General features: G+C 46.0%; 1 protein-coding gene across 1 annotated transcript in view; it reads right to left on the bottom strand.

Annotated features, from left to right (window-relative positions):
• Positions 1 to 9,974: 9,974 nt before the first annotated feature.
• The window catches only part of LOC106689022 (dynein axonemal heavy chain 12), a 96,956-nt gene continuing 89,133 nt past the window's right edge, over positions 9,975 to 17,797 (bottom strand). Inside the window, exon 33 of the mRNA XM_067051182.1 lies at positions 9,975 to 10,179. Coding sequence (XP_066907283.1) covers positions 9,975 to 10,179 — 205 coding nt within the window. The remainder of the gene's footprint in view (positions 10,180 to 17,797) is intronic.

Raw genomic sequence — 17,797 nt, 5'->3', positions numbered from 1 at the left:
CCCTTTGTAGAGCAGTCTCAAGTCTGCAATCCTAGATGACTCCTCCATTGGTGCAATGTACCCTACACTAATGAAGGAAATAGGAGGATTACATGTCCTGGTGGAGAAATCAGATGAGGCTGCGGCGACATCAGCTCATACCTGCTATCAGTGGTGATGCGGGGAACAGGCAGAGCTATTACAACTTTGGTTGCATTACAGCCTGCCCTGTCTCGCTCCAAGACCCAAAGGAGCCGAATAAGAAGGAAGGCGAAAGCTCGACTTACAGCAGCTTCGTATTTTGCAATGGCGCAGCCCCAAGGGACTGTGACTGAAACTGTGAGGTTCCAACAGGACCCAGCAATAGAAGTTGCTGTTTCCGGGGGTTATGCACTTGAGCAAATGCGGAGCTCACATGTGGCGGGGCCGCCAAGTGGGTCAGCTGCCGTAGCTGCAAGGCTACCCCACAGCTGGGCGTGCTGCTCACATGCGGAAAGCTCCGACACATATACTTCGCTCAAGTGTGATAGGACAGCCCCAGGGTGCAGTGGCGGGGGCTGCAGGGTTCTCAACGGAACCAGACAGGCAGCTAAAGTGACTGAGCCTGGAGGGCGGACTCCTGGTCGGGGACAGGCCGCATAGAAGAGGTTTAGGAACTCCCCTTGGGACTTCTGCACCTGTTGCGAAGAAACCCAGGGTATGGATGGCAAGCCTAGGAGCTATGCCTAAATAATCAGGGGGTTTGACATTGCGATTGTGCCTAGCAGCTGCCCACAAACCCAACTTACTAAGGCTCACTGCAACATGCTAAAGCAGGAAATCACCAAATTCCTTGACACATTGGACGAGTTTAGGGAGTCCAACCCACAGTTTAGCGGTGCTGGCTACAGGATGGGTGGACTCATCCTCACCTGTTATAACCAATAAGCAAGAGATTGGTTACCTACCATTGTCCCCAATATCAAGATTGAAGAGGGGATCACCCTTCGCATGGGAGATGTCAACAAACTCCTTAAGATGGCGAGGGTGGCAGTTTTCTTTCCCGGCTGTAGGCTGCCAGATGATGTCCAACTTAGGAGGCTCCGGTTGCAGAACAGAGAAATCGTAGGTATGTGCAACTGGAGCATACACCATATAAAAGACCAGGAGAAAGGATTCTTTGCAGTGCTCAGAATCCCGGTATCCAGCCTTAAGAGCTTGAGGGCACAGGGCATGCGAATCTAATAAGGCCTGCACATTTTGAACCTCAGGCATATTCTTATTTTTTTTTTATACCAGATCAGCCTGGTGGGCCTTACATGGTTGATATAACTTATATTATAAATATTTTTTAACAGTTGATTATGAGGCGGTATAGTCATACAAATGAAACCCCTAACTATATAAAATGTTGTTATTAAAAGAAAAAAAATAATAATAAAATAAATAGATAAGAATAATGCTTCTTAATAAAAGAGGAAAGTAAAATTAATAAAAAAAAAGAATCATATTGGTACACTTAAATAAAACAAACAATTGTCTTCTAATAGTAAAAAGAAACAAGTTAATTTGAAAAGGGAAGAGAGAAGAAAAGAGAGAAAAAAAAATAATAATAATGAATAAATAAAATGAATAATAATAATAAGTAAATAGAGGTAGTGTGACTATGAATTAATTTTATATTTATTAAAAATTTATAAAAGAATGTCCTGTAGCAATCTGGGCTTCAGTCTTCGGGTTGAGGTTGGGTTTCCCAGGTTGTAGGTCACTGCTCCTTTAACTGCCGGCAACTGGGAGTGGAACTTCATGAACCGTTTTTGTTATAATCCTCTATTGACTCCATTTGTAATTCGCGATGCAATTGGCTATTTCTTATGAACCAAGGAGCATTAATTGCGATTCTTAGGACTTTATTTTGGAAAGATTGTAGTTTTTTCCTTTTCGTGAAGGATGCCGCTCCCCAGACTTCACAGCCGCACATCAGCAGTGGCCTGAGGATTGTTTTAAATATAAGAACAGTTGTTTCTGGTTTTAGTTTGGAATTTCTGTTTAGGATAGGTTGCATAAGTTTGAGTTAGTTTGATGTTGATATGGTGATTCCAGGTAAGGCGGCGATCTAGGTGAATTCCCATGTATCTTACTGTTTCACTGCCAGGATTCCATTTCAAATTTTTACCTTTGAGGATTAAATCCGATGGATCTGGTGGGCGTCGAAGAGTAAAAACTTTTGAGTTGCATTTTTCAATGTTCAAGCTGATCATCCATTTAGTGAAATATTGTTCTAAATCATTGAGGTGACTTTGCAAAGTGTTTCTAGCTATTATTATGTCATCATGTTGAGAGAACACAGCTGTATCGTCAGCGAACATAGCTATGGATGTGTGTGGACTGGACAATGTCGTGAAGGTAAAAGTTGAACAAAATGGGAGAAAGGACTGAACCCACAAGGTTCACAAGGTTCACTCCACAAGAGTACCGGCATTGATTTGTCTAAGGGTTCAATTTTTGTTATTAATTCTGACTAAAAATGTTCTACCATTGAGAAATGAGCTCAGAATATTGTATAAGTATTCTGGAGTGCCTGCTTTCTTTAGTTTATATAGGAAACCTCGATGCCAGACCTTATCGAATGCTTGTTGGAAATCTAAGAACGCTACCAGGGTGTGTCTCTTTTTTTCGAATACGCTAATTATAAATTCCGATAGTCTTGCCAGTTGGTGAGAAGTGGAATGACTGTATTGAAAACCGAATTGAAAATCAGGAATTATTTCGATGCTTTGAAAAAAAGAATTAAGATGTTTAGTTATAACTGATTCCAGTAATTTTCCAAAAATGGGTAATAAACTGATAGGTCTATAGCTGCTGATTTGTTTAGCGTTCTTACCAGGCTTGTGAATTACTATGAGTTCGGCTTTCTTCCATGTATCCGGAAAGTATCCAGTACGAAGGCAACTGCTGAAAATTGACGTGATAAAAACGACAGCTTTCCTGGTTAACATTTTGATTGCTATGACTGGGATCAAATCATGGCCAGGACTTTTCTTTATCTTGAGCTTTTTAATCAGGTCCTGGATTTCTTTTGGGGACGTGAATTTAGGTGGGAGTTCAACTAAGCATATTCAAAAGAAGACAGAGGGTCGGCCCATGGAAGTAGAACTTGAGGAGGTGCCATTTATTCTTTTATTAGATTTTTTACTGTGGTGTAGCCCAGCACTAGGTTTAGCGCCTTACTGATGGAGCTGCACCTTCTCCACTGCATCCGTTCTGTAGGTCCTCCTCTAGCACATCCGTCTGGGTGCCTCCTGCAGTTACCAGGCTGGTCCAGCCCTCCTGGTCTCAGTCTGGGTAAGCTTCCTCTTCTTCTGGTGACTCGCCGATGTTGGGCGGTCAAGTCCTTCCTCATTGTGGAATGAGTTGGGCCCACCACCTCCTTCCACCCATAAATGAACTCCCTGAAGAAGGGATAATTTTCTTCTTCCATCAAACAGGGAAAGTCCGACTCGGCGAGGGCGAAAATCCCGGTCTTTCTTGACAGCCTGGCTCGGTGTCCTTCCATGGCGGAGATTCTACTATTACGTGTTCTGCTGTTTCAGGAACTCTGCACGTGGGGTACCGGGGGTCGATGTTCTTTCCAAAGCTCTGCAGCTTTCCCTGAAACCCTCTGTGTTCTGTTAGGATCTGTGAGACCCAATAGTCTGGGAGGACCCATTTAGCCTTCAATCTAGAAAGGAGGGTAGGGAAGAATTTTCTGAAAGTAGTGCCCTTCTGGCTTGGTACCCACCGTCCATTCCACTCCTGTATCGAGTTCTCCCACAGTATTTTCATCCATAAGTTTGGAGTCTCACCAATCCTCTGGTAGCACTTCTAGTCCCTCCCTCGTTACTTCATATTTAAGGACATCCTGTCTGAGCCAGCACCTGCACCGCCTCATGTGACACCGTTCTGTATGTCTTTGTGACCCTCAGCAGAGCCACTCTCTTTATGGTGGCTAGTCTTCTCTTCTGTGTCTGCATGAGGTTTCGGCTCCACACAGGGGATGCGTACCTCAGAATACCCAAGATCACACCTTTATATATGGTCATCGTTGCAGGGTACCTGAGGCCCCAAAATGCACCCCCTATCCTACTTAATCCATTGAGTGATAGTGTCACCCTGTCCTTTAGATACACCAGGTGAGAAGTGGCATCGAATCTTCTTCTTATTCTCACACCAAGATATGTCACCTCCTCACCCGGTCTAAACCTCTCTCCTTGGATATCCTGTCCGTGGAGCCTCTTATGAGTATGGCCTGAGTCTTGGCTACTGCCATACTCAACTTCCTCTTCACGCACCACTCTCCTACGAGACTGGCACACCTCTCCGCTTCTGTCTTTAGTCAGGATCTGCTGTTCTTGGCCACGATGACTACCAGGTTGTCGACGTAGGCCGTGGCAAGGAACCCCTTGTCCTCTAGTTCCCCCAGCAACTCATCAAATACTAGCTTCCACAGAACTGGTCCTAGAACTGAACCCTGCGGACATCCTCTTTCGATTTTTCTCTCGACCCCCTAGTAGTTACTCCTGATCCTGACACTCCGGTTATTGAGATAAATACCTACGAGGGAGTATAGATTACTGGGGGTGTCGAGCTCTTGCAACCACTGGAGTACACAGGGTCACCAAACGCTGTTGAAGGCGGAAGAGATGTCAAACATGATCAATAAGACATATTTCTCCGCCCTCTCCACATCCCTACACACTCAGCAGCGCATCCGTAGTTACACTGTCACGGGTCGAGCCGAACTGCCGTGGATGACTTGCAGCACTTAGGATTGGTCTAAGGCTGTGGACGATCATGTGCTCCAGGACCTAACTAGCTACTGGGAGGAGGCATATTAGTTGATAGGATTTAGGCGTTTCTTTATCCTTACCACCTCCCTTGTAGAGCAGTCTCAAGTCTGCAATCCTCCACTTGTTTGGAAAGTACCCCTTATCCAAAGACTCGTTGAATATATCCAACAACTCTTCCTCAATATAAGGGGCACTATTCTTGAGGATTGCAGCATCTATGCTATCTAGTCCTGGAGCCCTTCCGATCCTTTGTCAGTTCACGGCAAGACGAAGATCCCACATATCCCATGGTGGACATAGGTCGGTACCTGGTGGGTATAACATGGTGCGTCTAACCATTCCATCATCTGCACTATCCTGGGACGGATCATCCTTAGAGTATTTATAGTCTATATACATCTTGGCAGCCTCCTCCAAGGTGGTTGCCTGGGCACCTCTCACTCTAATAGCCGCCATCACTTGTAATGGCTTAACCTTTCCCAGTGCCACCCGGTATGGGATACCCCAGGGATTCTTTTCTGATTCCTCTACAATAAATTCATCCCAGGACTTCTTCTGGCAACGCTTTCCGTTTCGGTATACCCTATACCTATGCTTAGATTCTTCTCGAAGTGTAGGCCTCCTCTCGTCGTTTCTGCACTCCTGGTACCTACGCCTGGCCCTGTAGTATTCTTTTTTTAACTGTGTAGAGCCAGCGCCCACCATGGGACCAGACGTACTCTCGCCCTTCGGCATTGGAGGGTAATACTCGCCGCTTCAGTTATGGCACCTGTAAGCATTGCCACTCTGCGGTCAATATCAGGTTCCTCATTTATCGGGGTCATCTCTTCCCATTCTCTGGCAGCTAGTATTCCCTCCAATTCACTGGAAAACGCTCTCCAGTTCGCCAATTGGGTCACAAAGCCCTTTTCTACTTCTGGGGCACCGCCTACCTCCTCCACCACACTGAAGGCAGATGACCCGGTGGTCGGAGCTCGTGTCAGACCGTAGGGTCCAGTCTGCAATACGCTTTGCTATGGGAGCCGTGACATGTGTCACATCTATCCAACACTGGCCCTGCGCTCCAACAAATGTGGGACCAAAAGGCTCGTTCACAATAACCAGCTGACACCTCACCATGTATTCATCTACCAACCTCCCTCTAGCATCTGTGCGAACAGAACCCCAGGTCCTGCTCCACGAATTGGTGTCGGAACAGATTATCATGCTTTTATAATTTAGCACGACAGCCTCCACAGCAGCTATATTATCCTCTACATTGATATTTACATTCGCCTGTCTTATATGCATATAAGAGCGGCATTTATGCTGAAACCAGAGCGAAGGCAACACTGCCCCACCTGAAATAACATGCCGCCTGATCTGCTGTGGTGAATTGCTTCAGTTCCATAATGTCGAGGGCAGGGTTAACGACAACTGCCTAGACCAACCACCCTCGACGTAGTTCCAAAACCTGTGACCACATTCTTTCGACAACAAGGCTCCTGAATCGCCAAAATGGCAGCACTTCGGGCGAGAGTTCTCAATTGTCTGTGACCACTCGTCTCTGGCCCATATTGACCTGCAGGATATGCAGCCTACGTATACCAGGTCTTCTTCGCCTGCTTGACCATCATCTCCAGATGTACTGGGCATTCCCTGCTGCCCGCACAATGTCGGAGATCTTTCCCTGCTCTGCCACTTGCCTTGCAATTTCTACAACACGAGGGTTCACCCTTCTTCTTTTCAGGTCCCTCCTTAACTTTGTGCCCAGTCCCTGGGCACCACCTGCACGCCACCTCCTTTATACAGGCTTTTGCAGAGTGTCCGTATTCTTGGCACCGAAGGCAGAGCAAGGGATCCAGGTAATCTCTGATGGTCAGGCTCCACCACATCAGTCCCTCACAGACAGGGTCATCAGGGCGAGTCTCATAGCTTGGAGCACCTCAAGCACCCTGCAACCCTGGTGCAGAGACCTTGCAGCAGCTCAGCTCTCCCCACATGGGGACTCAGGAAGGGTGGACATCACAATTGCAGCGGGATATCTGCCCTATCACAAATCAAACCCCATGACCGAGCTTGAAAGGATCATGGGATGTGGGGAAACTCAGATCCTAGCTGCCCTGGATGCCAATGCGCATCATGAGCTGTGGGGCAGCTCTAACACCAACAAAAGAGGTGAGAAAATCTTAGATTTTATTATTAATTTTGATCATGACATTCTTAACAGGGACAGGAAGCCCCTAGGTCAGAAGTTATTGACTTCATTATTAGTCAATACATAGTTAACTGGCATGTCTCTAATCAAGAAACATGCTCGGATCATAAATACATCAGATATGATTTATCTGCTGACATGAGATGCGATGCTATGTTTAGAAATCCTAGATGTACGGACTGGGAGTCCTACAATGCACATCAGACTGATCTTACCAGTTGTCCAAAAGTAATAAACAATACTTGGCAACTGGAATGCCTTAATGACTTACTGACGGATGCTATTGTAAACTCATACCACAGCAGCAATCCTGTCTGTAAACAACCATCCAACAGGAATGTTACTTGGTGGAATGATGAGCTCAACAAGCAAAGAACCCTCGCTAGAAGGTTATTCAATGCAGCCAAAAGATCAGGAGCTGGGATACCTACAGGAGGGCTCTAACAAACTACCACAAATTGGTTCGCAAAGTCAAAAGACAATCTTGGAAGAAGTTTTGTCTTGAGGTTGATAACATTCCGGCTACATGCCGTTTAAGCAAAATACTACCCAAAAAACCACGGACGTGAGTGAGTATGCACTAGGAGTGGTGTTGTCTCAGGAGGGCGATGAGGGACAGCGCCCAGTGCGATGTGCCAGCAGGCACCTTATGGAGACGGAAAGTAGAGTATAGCGCGATGGAGCGAGAACTCCTGGGAATAGTGTGGGCTGTCGATCACTTTAGAGTATTTGTTTTTGGCAGAAGGTTCAAGGTACATACTAACCACAGACCACTCCAGAGGGTGGGAAAGCTGAAGGAATTATCAGCCAGGATAACTCGCTGGAAGGAGCTTCTAGTGCAATATAACATGGAGGTTATATATAAACCGGGCAAAGAAAATGTGGTGGCAGAATGGTTGTCTCGAGCCATAACCATGAACACCATGGAACAAGGAAATGGGGAACTGTCCAGTGCCATAAGATAGTTTCAGCGGGAATGGAAGCCTAGAGCAGAAGATCAGGATGAAGGGGAAGAAGATGATAAGGAAGAATCTTCGAATAATGACAGTTTGGTAGAAGAAAGACCAGGAGACAGAGGAAATGGAAGAAATAATAAATGACAAGAAGAGACAAATTATTTGGAAGAAGAAAACCACCGGAATGACTAAAATTAAATATAGTGAATACGGAAGAAGTAAAATAATGATGATCTGGTCACAGCCAGGCATGAATGGCCAGTATCTGTAGAATGTTGAATAATGCTCCAAAGCCTGGAGAAAAGCATCACATGTATGTTGGGAACTAAGCTGTCTGGGAAAAGATCAAGTGGCTATGGCATGATGAACAGATTGGAATGGACAGGACATTCATCCGTTGCAAATTGATGGTGGAAACTCTTTTACAAGACAAACAACAACCAGAAGTCACCCTAACGTATCACCAGGGTAAGACAAATCACCATGGAATCCATAAATAATAAATAAAGACTATGCAAGTGTTAAAGAGAAGATACTTTTGGTAGAGGATGAGGAAGACTATCAGAGGTTGTAGGAAGCTACGAAGTTTGTCTATGCACTAACTACAACAGAAATCCGCCTAAAGGAAGACAGGAGAGGGCACCTACCACATATGCACTGCTCAAAGATTTACAAATCGACACATTTACATGGAAGGGATACCAATGAGTGACCATGATTGACCTCTTCAGTAAGGCGGCAATGGTGCACTAGGTGTAGGACAGGTCTTTGGAAGCAGTATTGGCAGCTCTCCACTTGTGGTTTCAGTTCTAAGCAGTTCCAGCACCTATCTCATCGGATGTTGGAAGAGAAATCGACAACTTTATGATACGAAAGGAAATGAAGGACCTGGATGAGATATGGCACCTTAACACACCAGGACACCCCAAAAGTAGTACCAAAAGGTGTAGAGCGGCTTCACGGCATCCTGAGTGAGCACCTTCAATTGTACCAGATAGACCAAGGACTGGAACTGGACGTGGCAATGCCAAAAGCAATTGTGGCATACAATTATTTGGTGCACACCCTTAAGAGGTTTTCACCATTTGAGATCCTTTTCAGGCTTTGTGGAATGCGGCAGGGTTATAAGGGCACGGCGGCGGACAGTGACAAGATAAATAACAATCATGCCACTCGGAAAAAGTCCAGAGAAAGATGGATAGGAAAAAAGCCAGGAGAGTAGCTCGGGAGAATTTAAACCTCACGGATAGGAAGGGAATGATAAAAATCGGGACAATTTTATATAGAAAGTTGGGATCAAACAGGGGTAAGGAGATACATTCAGGGTGATAATTATAAGAAAACATAATATTGTAACTATAGAATATTAGAGAAACTAAAAAGTGCAGGAGAGTTCAAATTGAACAACTTAAAGTCCCACCAACCGAAACACCAGCACAAGAGTAATCCGGAGAGTCCTCATCTCAACTTATCTGTTGTATTATGTTTTTTTTATGTGGCGATTTAATTTTTGTTTAATTCATCTTTGATTATGGAGATGTACTAAGAAAATTATGTTCCATTTTTTTTTTTATTATATAAAGTCATGATTTTATTTTTGTTTTGCTTTACTTTTAGTTTGTAATAGAGTTTGTGAGAACTGTTGATCCTTTGTTTTGTTTATTATATATACTTTATTGTAAATAGTTCTGCTTTATTATTTCTGTTTTTAATATTATATTATATAGTATAAGTTTATGAGGATCGTTCGTAAACTAATGGGGGAGAGTTACAGCCACAGCTGTAGTTAGCCGTTATTTTGATGTCAGGTGATTGAGTAGATCAGCTTGTAGATGTATATATTGTAGATGTATATATAGAGGTACGGAACACAATATAAGGCACTCTTTGAGATACAACTGAGTTGATCATTTCTCTCTCCCTTTCCTTTTTTTCAGTTTTTGTGCTCACAAACGTCTGACTTATAAATATGTATATATTCTATGCTGTTATTATTTATAAATTACAGTCTCAGTGTGAATTAAAATATTAAATTCACTTACCACTCCACATCTTTTTGTAAAATACATCAAATTTCTCCCGAGAAGAGGCATCTAAGGTTCCACCTATGCCCCAAAAGATTGCCAACATTATGGTGGCTTGAATCCAATTTGAAAAATACTCATTATCAGAAATGGGCTTGGATCCATACCGAAGCATTGCTTTTTCCATTATCAGAGTGAAGAGATCACAACAGGTCCTGAAATATTTTTCAAGAAATTAGAACTATAAATAAAGCATTAATTAAAACATGATGAAAAAGAATATCCATCAATCTAAATAATTAAATGCAGTTGAAGAGCATATTTCTCCACCTTTCAGGGGAAGGGTGGATTTCAATAAGGATTTTACTATAGTGAAACTGCATTGTGGGGCGAAATGGTGGTCACCATTGAATAGTTTTTTTACTATTTTGTACCTTTATTGACTGCCACCCAGACTATCTTCCTAGGGTCAAGTATCTTTTTCAATATAAATGTAAAAATGTTTAAATCTTTATTTATTTATGTGTTTAATGGGAAATTTGTTTGTTAAGTTAACGCTGAAGCTATGAGACATTCAAATAGTCAGGAGGGCAGGAGGGCTACTCTGAAGGTGCCAGAAATAATGCATATGCAGGATATTATTGTGAATATTTTGAAATTTCTGTACCAACGGATTGCTTAAGAAGTAATTTTGAGGGGAAAATATATGCAATTAAGAAGGACGTGGAGTGACTGCTTGAGTGAAACAACTCCTGAATTGTTATATTTATAGATTCACAGGCAGTCAGCTATCTAGACTCTGACTCAGAATGGAAGCTTGTCAATTACTATAAGACATCAGGAATAATTTCACTCAATATAAGACTGGGTGAAAAACAACTAAATTTTTTACAAGCAAAATTCAAATACTTCAATCAATTTTTAATTATCTGACTAGGTATTATTAATATAATAGCATCAGCTCTTGATAGAGTGTGACAGGCTCTGCAAATAGATCAGTCTTTGAGTTTACTTCAAGCATTTCATTTCACACTCCTCTCTCTCCTATTATGTTTAGTTTTCACTTCAATGAAAGATAACTGGTGCCGAAACCTGGGAACTTTAGATAAAGGAAAATTTTTTTTTATAATTCTTCTCTTTGAATTATGGCCAGTAACGGAATAGTGACAGCAGCCGAACCTGGAGGGACTGAACCAAAACAACCAACCTCAGGCTGCAGTCAACCAGCCTTTAGCTGCAGGGAACCAACCTCCGGAAGATATTCAGCCACAACCAGAAGTTTCTTTAGAGCAAGCTCATGCCACAACGCTAGAATGGATTAAGGTCCATACGGCAACAGCCCAGGACCTAAGGAAGACGGTATCGGATCTAGAAAAATTCAGCGGAGACATTTGAGAATTAAAAGGGGGCGGTCGCCTAATGGGGCAAATAAATGCGAAGATGTTGGAGAATCTACTAGACAGCGAGGATGCAAAAGCACTGAAACCAGCGGTGGTCTACCAAGTAAAAAGAAGTCTCTTAAATCAGATTCAGGCGAATGAAGAGACCCCGGAGAGTCATCAAAGAAAGATTAAAAAAGGCATTCGGAGAAGGATGGTGGATCCCAGAGGAGGACCTATTCATGATGATCAAGAACCGAAAAAACCAAGAAACAAAAAAAATCCGAGACAGTCTAGTGGGCAGTATGCCACAGAACTCCTGGCACGCTGCAACTGAATCGGTGATAAACTCAGCGAGATGATGAAGACAATCTAAATACAGGGTCGGATCCAATTCTTATCCATGGTACTGAAGATTCAGTTGGCAAAAGAACTGGGGAAGAAGGAGGGAATGCCGAGAGATAACTCATTTGTGGAATGTGAAAGTAGAAGAGCCGGGTTGGACCTAGTTAGAATATCAAAGGCCGAGAAATATGTCTAACCCTTGGAAAAGGAGAGAGCACAGTGATGGTAGGAGAGAGAGAACAAGTAACCAGGAAAATAGAATGAGCCAAGCGAGAACCAGAAACAATGGTTGGCGGGAGGACTGCAAGTGTCATGGTTGCGGGAAGGTTGGGCATCTAGTGGCACATTGCTTGCGCACAAGATGCTTCGAATGTGGGGCAGAGAACCATATAGCCCAACAGTGTTTCTATATGTATATGAGGGAGCAGAATCAGCCTGAACCCATGGAGATCAACGTACAGAGATTACGGAGGAGGAAAATCTCTCAAAGGACGAATGGATCTGCGAGTGAAGCCACAGAATTGTATGAAACCTCGGAGGCAGAAAATAAAGCAGAAAACTCTGGGTGAGAGAACAGTCAGCAAAACAAGAGGAGGATTTGCAGAAGAATTGGAGAAACAGCTAGAATGCGAGGAGTTTTGAGGAGTGCACCCACAGAGGGGCGACCACACGAGGCCCTTGCAGCATTGAAGTAGAAACAAATGAAATTGAGTAACTGGGGAGCTGAGGGAGAGAAGGTGACAGTCCATGTAAGGTAGAAAGGAGCCACCAGTACCAAAATGTCATGATGTTGCCCCGGCTCCAATGGCTCTGAAAGGGAGTGAGAACCCCATATGCTGGGGCAGGAACATGACGGAGGACTCAAGTGAGGATGATGAGGTGTATAGGGTGGTTCCGGGCCCAAGCGACCCCCAAGCGAAGAACGATGCCGGGAAGGAGGATTGGATCCTGGTAAAGAGAAAGAAAGGGAAGAAGGAGGAGCAAAAAGAGGAGAAGGGCAAGCTGACGTTCACCGGTGTACTTGCCAGTGTCCCACAGGTACCTAGAAAGGCAGAGGAGATTGCCACTTATATGACAGTCAAAGGCGGGGAAGGGTGGTCTCTAAGTAGGATCCTCGAGCAGCTTCCGTCCCAAGAGGAACTGAAGCAGATAGGAGTCTCTGCCAAGATGGTGAGTCACCAATGGTAACGCGGTCCTGATAAGGACAGAGGATACGGACCAGGCAAACAAACTCCTAGAATGGGACCAGCTGAAGCAGGGAGGACTCAAAGCGAAGCTGGTGATGGCGAGGAGGCCCTGCCTGGAAGTTAAAGCAGTGCCAAAGCACTGGGACGAGAAGATCCTGGTTAGGTACCTGTGGAACAAGAGTGGCCTTGGAAATGCCAGAGAGGAGGACAAGGTGGAGTGGATGAGACCCTGCTTCGCCACTCCTGTTAGGGGTTGGCTATCGATGACCTGGGTGGTGGAAGTCCACCAGTCAGTGAGGCTCGCCCTGATGTACTTGTCCGCAGCCGACACGACAGGATGGTGGAGCATGACCATCAGAGTCTACCTCGACCCCCTGCTCTGCCTGTGGTGTCAAAAATATGGACACCCTGCCAAGGCATACACAGAGGAACTGGCATGTAAGTGGTTTCTTGGCACGGGGCATAAGATAAAAGAATGTCCAGCAAAGAAGAAGGGACTGACACCGCGGTGCAGAAACTGTAGCGAGCAAGGCAGGGAGGGGAAAGATCTCCAACATTGTGCGGGCACCAGGGAATGCCCGCTACATCTGGAGAAGATGGTCGAGCAGGCGAAAAGAACACGCTATGCATAGCCTGCAGATCCTGCAGGTCAATATGGGCCGTAGTGGTCGCGGATGAACTTAGGACTCTCGCCCGAAAGGTTGACATCATGGTAATCCAGGAACCATGTTGTCGCAACAATGTGGTTACAGGGTTTGGTGTGGCATCGAGGGTGGTAGCTTTGGGCATTGGTGAGAGGAGGCCTAGAGCAGCGATCGTGATAGTTAATCCCTCCCTCGACATTATGAAACTGAAGCAATTCACCACAGCATATCAGGCGGCATGTTACGTGAGGTGGGGAAGGATCTCCTTCGCCCTTGTTTCGTCGTACATGCCACCTAGAAGGAACAACGAAGACATCAATGATAGTATCACTGCTATGGAGGCTGTCGTACTCAAATACTGTAATGCGATAGTCTGTTCTGACACCAACTTGAGGAGCACGGCCTGGGATTCGGTTCGGACAGACGCCAGAGGGAGACTGATGGAAGAGAGCGTGGCTAGGTGTCAGCTCGTCGTTATGAATGAGCCCTCTGGCCCCACATTCGTGTGTGCGAGGGGCCAGAGTTGGATAGACGTGACACTGGCCACGGCTCCCATGGCGAAGCGAATAGCGGACTGGGCCCTAAGGTCAGACACGAGCTCCGACCACCGGGTCATAGCCTTTAGTGTAGTGGAGGAGGAAGGCGGAGCCCTAGCGGAGGAAAGGGGCTTTGTGACCAGATCGGTGAAATTGAGAGCCTTCTCTAGTGAACTGGAGGGGATATTGGTAGATAGAGAATGGGAGGAGGTGGCGCCAATGGAGGAAGAGTCAGGAATTGACCACAGAGTGGCAACCCTGACGGGTGCCATCACCCAAGCGGCCAATATTACCCTTCAGTGCCGCAGGGCAAGAGCACCTCCGGTCCCATGGTGGACGCCGGCCCTGACACAGCTGAAGAGAGAGTACTATAGGGCCAGGCACAGGTACCAGGAGTGCAGAGATGAAGAGAGGAAAGCTGCACTCTGAGAGGAAAGCAAGCATAGGTATAGGGTATACCGAAACAGCGCGCGTCACCAGAAGAAGAAGTCCTAGGACGAGTTCATAGTCAAGGAGTCGGAGAAGAATCCCTGGGGCATCCCGTACAGGGTGACGCTGGGCAAGGTGAAGTCAATACAAATGATGGCTGCCATCAAAGTTGGAGGAGCCCAGGCAACCACCCTGGAAAAAACGGCGATGATGTATATTGATTATACATACCCCAGGGATGATCCGTCCCAGGACACTGCAGAGGAGAGTATGGTGAGACGCACCACGTCATACCCACCAGGAACCGACCTATGCCCACTGTGGGACTTATGAAACCTACGTCTTGCCGTGGACAGGCAGAGGATTGGGAGGGCTCCGGGACTTGACGCCGAGGATTCTGCAATCCTCAGGAACAGTGCTCCATATATTGAGGAGGAGCTATTGGAAATCTTCAACATGTGCTTGGATAAGGGGTACTGTCCGAGCAGGTGGAGGATTGCAGACTTGAGACTGCTCTACAAAGGGGGAGGCAAGGATAAGGAATCGCCGAAGGCCTATCGCCCCATATGCCTCCCTGTTATCACCAAGGTCCTGGAGAATATGATAGTGCATAGCCTCAGACCAGTCCACAGTGCTGCGAGTCACCCATGGCAATACGGCTTAACCGGTGGTAAAGGAACAACAGATGTGCTGCTGAGAGTGCGTGAGGATGTAGAAGGGAGGGTGAAGAAATATGTCTTGATGATACTGTTCCACATATCCTCTGCCTTCGATAGTGTTTGGTGGCCACGCATACTCCAGCAGTTGCGAAAGTTCGACAACCAACACATAACTTACACTCCCTTGTGAGTAGTTACCTTAGTAACAGGAGTGTGAAGATTAGGGGTAACTATTCCGGGGTTGAGAGAAGGATCGAGAGAGGCTGCCCGCAGGGTTCGGTTCTCGGCCCGGCCCTGTGGAAGTTGGTGTTTGATGAGTTGTTGGAGGAACAAGAAAATAGAGGGTTCCTTGCCACGGCCAACATCGACGACCTGCCAGTCATCGTGGCCGGGAATAGCAGAGCCAGAGTAAAGAACGAAGCGGAGAGATGTGTCAGTCTGGTTGGAGAGTGGTGTGTGAGGTGAAGGTTAAGTATGGCCGCATCTAAGACTCAGGCCATACTCCTAAAAGGCTCCACGGACGGGGCTCACCCTATCATTCTGGACATACAGGGAGAGAAGGTTAGGCTGGGTGAGGAGGTGACATACCTCGTAGTGAGGATGAGGAGAGGCTTTGATGCCACCCCTCACCTGGCATACCTGAGAGATAGGGTGACTGCCACTTAACAGACTGAGCAGTATAGGGGGTGCTTTGTGGGGCCTCAGGTACTCCGCTATGATGACTATTTACAAAGGAGGGGTGTTGGGTATCCTGAGGTACGCATCCCCTGCGTGGAGTCGAACCCTCACGCGGAAGCAGTAGAAGAGACTGGCTACTACGCAACGACTGGCTCTGCTGAGGGTCACGAAGGCGTATAGAATGGTGTCACATGAGACGGTGCAGGTGCTGGCCTATGATGCTATGATATAAAATATGATGTGAAAAGGCAGGGGCTGGGAGTGCTACCGGCGGGACTCCGGGAGAGGATCAGCGAGACCCCGAACTGTTGGAAGAAGTTGCTGCGAGAAGAGTACATCGAGGAGTGGAATGGACGGTGGCGGACCAGCGAGAAGGGTGTGACGCTGAGGAAATTCTCCACTCAAGATTGGGAGCAGGTTGGGTCATCCCAGACTATTGGGTTTCGCAGATCCTGACAGGACACGGGGGATTCTGGGCAAAGCTGCAAAGCTTCGGAAAGAACATCGACCCCTGGTGCCCAACGTGTGGGGTCCCAGAAACAGCAGAGCATCTGGTTTGGACTGCACCGCGATGGAAGGACACCGTGCCAGGTTGTCGAGAAAAAGCGGGATCTTTACCCTCGCCGAGTCGGACCACCCTCTCCTAATGGAGGAGGAGAACTACCCGTACTTCAGGGAATTCATCTACGGGTGGAGGGAGGTGGTCGGGCCAACGCACTTTACATTGGGAAGGGCTCGACCACCCGGGGTCGGCGAGCCACCAATGGAAGATGACGAAGAGGACAGGGAAGAAGGAGATTGAGACCAGGAGGGCTGGGCTAGTCTGCGTACTGGAGCTGAAAACCGGACGGATGCGGACCATGAGGTACGTACCGGATGGATGCAGCTGGATAAGATGTAGCCCGATCCTAAGGCACTCAACCGAGTGCAGGGCTGACTAGGTCCATGACTTCAAAAATCATAGACATCACTGAAGTCATCTGTATTGTTTCTCCAGAATTTAGGCAAAGTTTCTTGTTGTCATCTAATACGGTGTTCATGTTCTCAATCCATACTGCATCCACAGGGCCATCAAAAACAATCCATTTTCGATCAGATGTTGTCTCTCTGGCATACATTCTAAAAGATGAATGATAAAAAAAAGTGGGGGTCAGTGGGATATTAGAATTGAAAGGAAGAGGTACAGCTGTCAGAAACTCGTGGATGGTGGTAAAGCGAGAGTAGGCATGATTAACCAGAGGGAGAGTTGGAAAGAGGCAATACTCAACAAATATGATATTTTTTTCAAAGAATGGGAAGTACTGGGAGCTACAGGAAAAATGGTGCACGAAAGAAAGAATAGAAGAAATTAAAAGAAGAAATAGAAAGATTACGGAAGCAAGGGGTAATTGTGGATAGCACTTTGCCCTATAACAACAGTCCATTGTGGGGAGTACGGGCGAAAATGGTGAAAAGTACCGGGTAATATTGTTACTTTATGGTCCCAGCCTAGTCTCAGGGAGAACCAAATCTGCAGAGCACTAAAAGATGCATCGAAGGCTGGACAAACCCATCATCTATATGAAGGAAATGCAGTGCTGTGGGATAAAATTTGGTGGATGGAACAGACTAGGGTCGACCGGTTGTTTATTCGCTGTACAATGATGGCAGAAACTCTCTGTGATGCAGAACATCAAAGGAGGTGACACTCACGAATCACTAGGGAAAGATCAACAATAGAGGGCTGAACGAAACACTACAGGTGTTGCGCCGTCAATACTTCTGATGGGGTATAAATTGCACAATTAAAGAAACTATCAGTAGTTGTGAAGTATGCCTGACTGCGAAATATGACAGACACCCACCTCAAGCGATCCAGAAGGAGACACCCAGTGAAGAAGCACCACTTAGTGATCTTCAAGCAGATTCATTTACGTGGAAGGGATACAAGTGGGTCACAGTGATAGACTATATATATATATATTACTTCAGACAGA

Source organism: Halyomorpha halys, unplaced genomic scaffold (genome assembly GCF_000696795.3).
Source record: "Halyomorpha halys isolate HHAL.00 unplaced genomic scaffold, Hhal_1.1 Scaffold1261.1, whole genome shotgun sequence".
Taxonomy (NCBI): domain Eukaryota; kingdom Metazoa; phylum Arthropoda; class Insecta; order Hemiptera; family Pentatomidae; genus Halyomorpha; species Halyomorpha halys.
The sequence above is the reverse complement of the archived record's forward strand: the minus strand, read 5'-3'. Positions and strand labels throughout refer to the sequence as shown.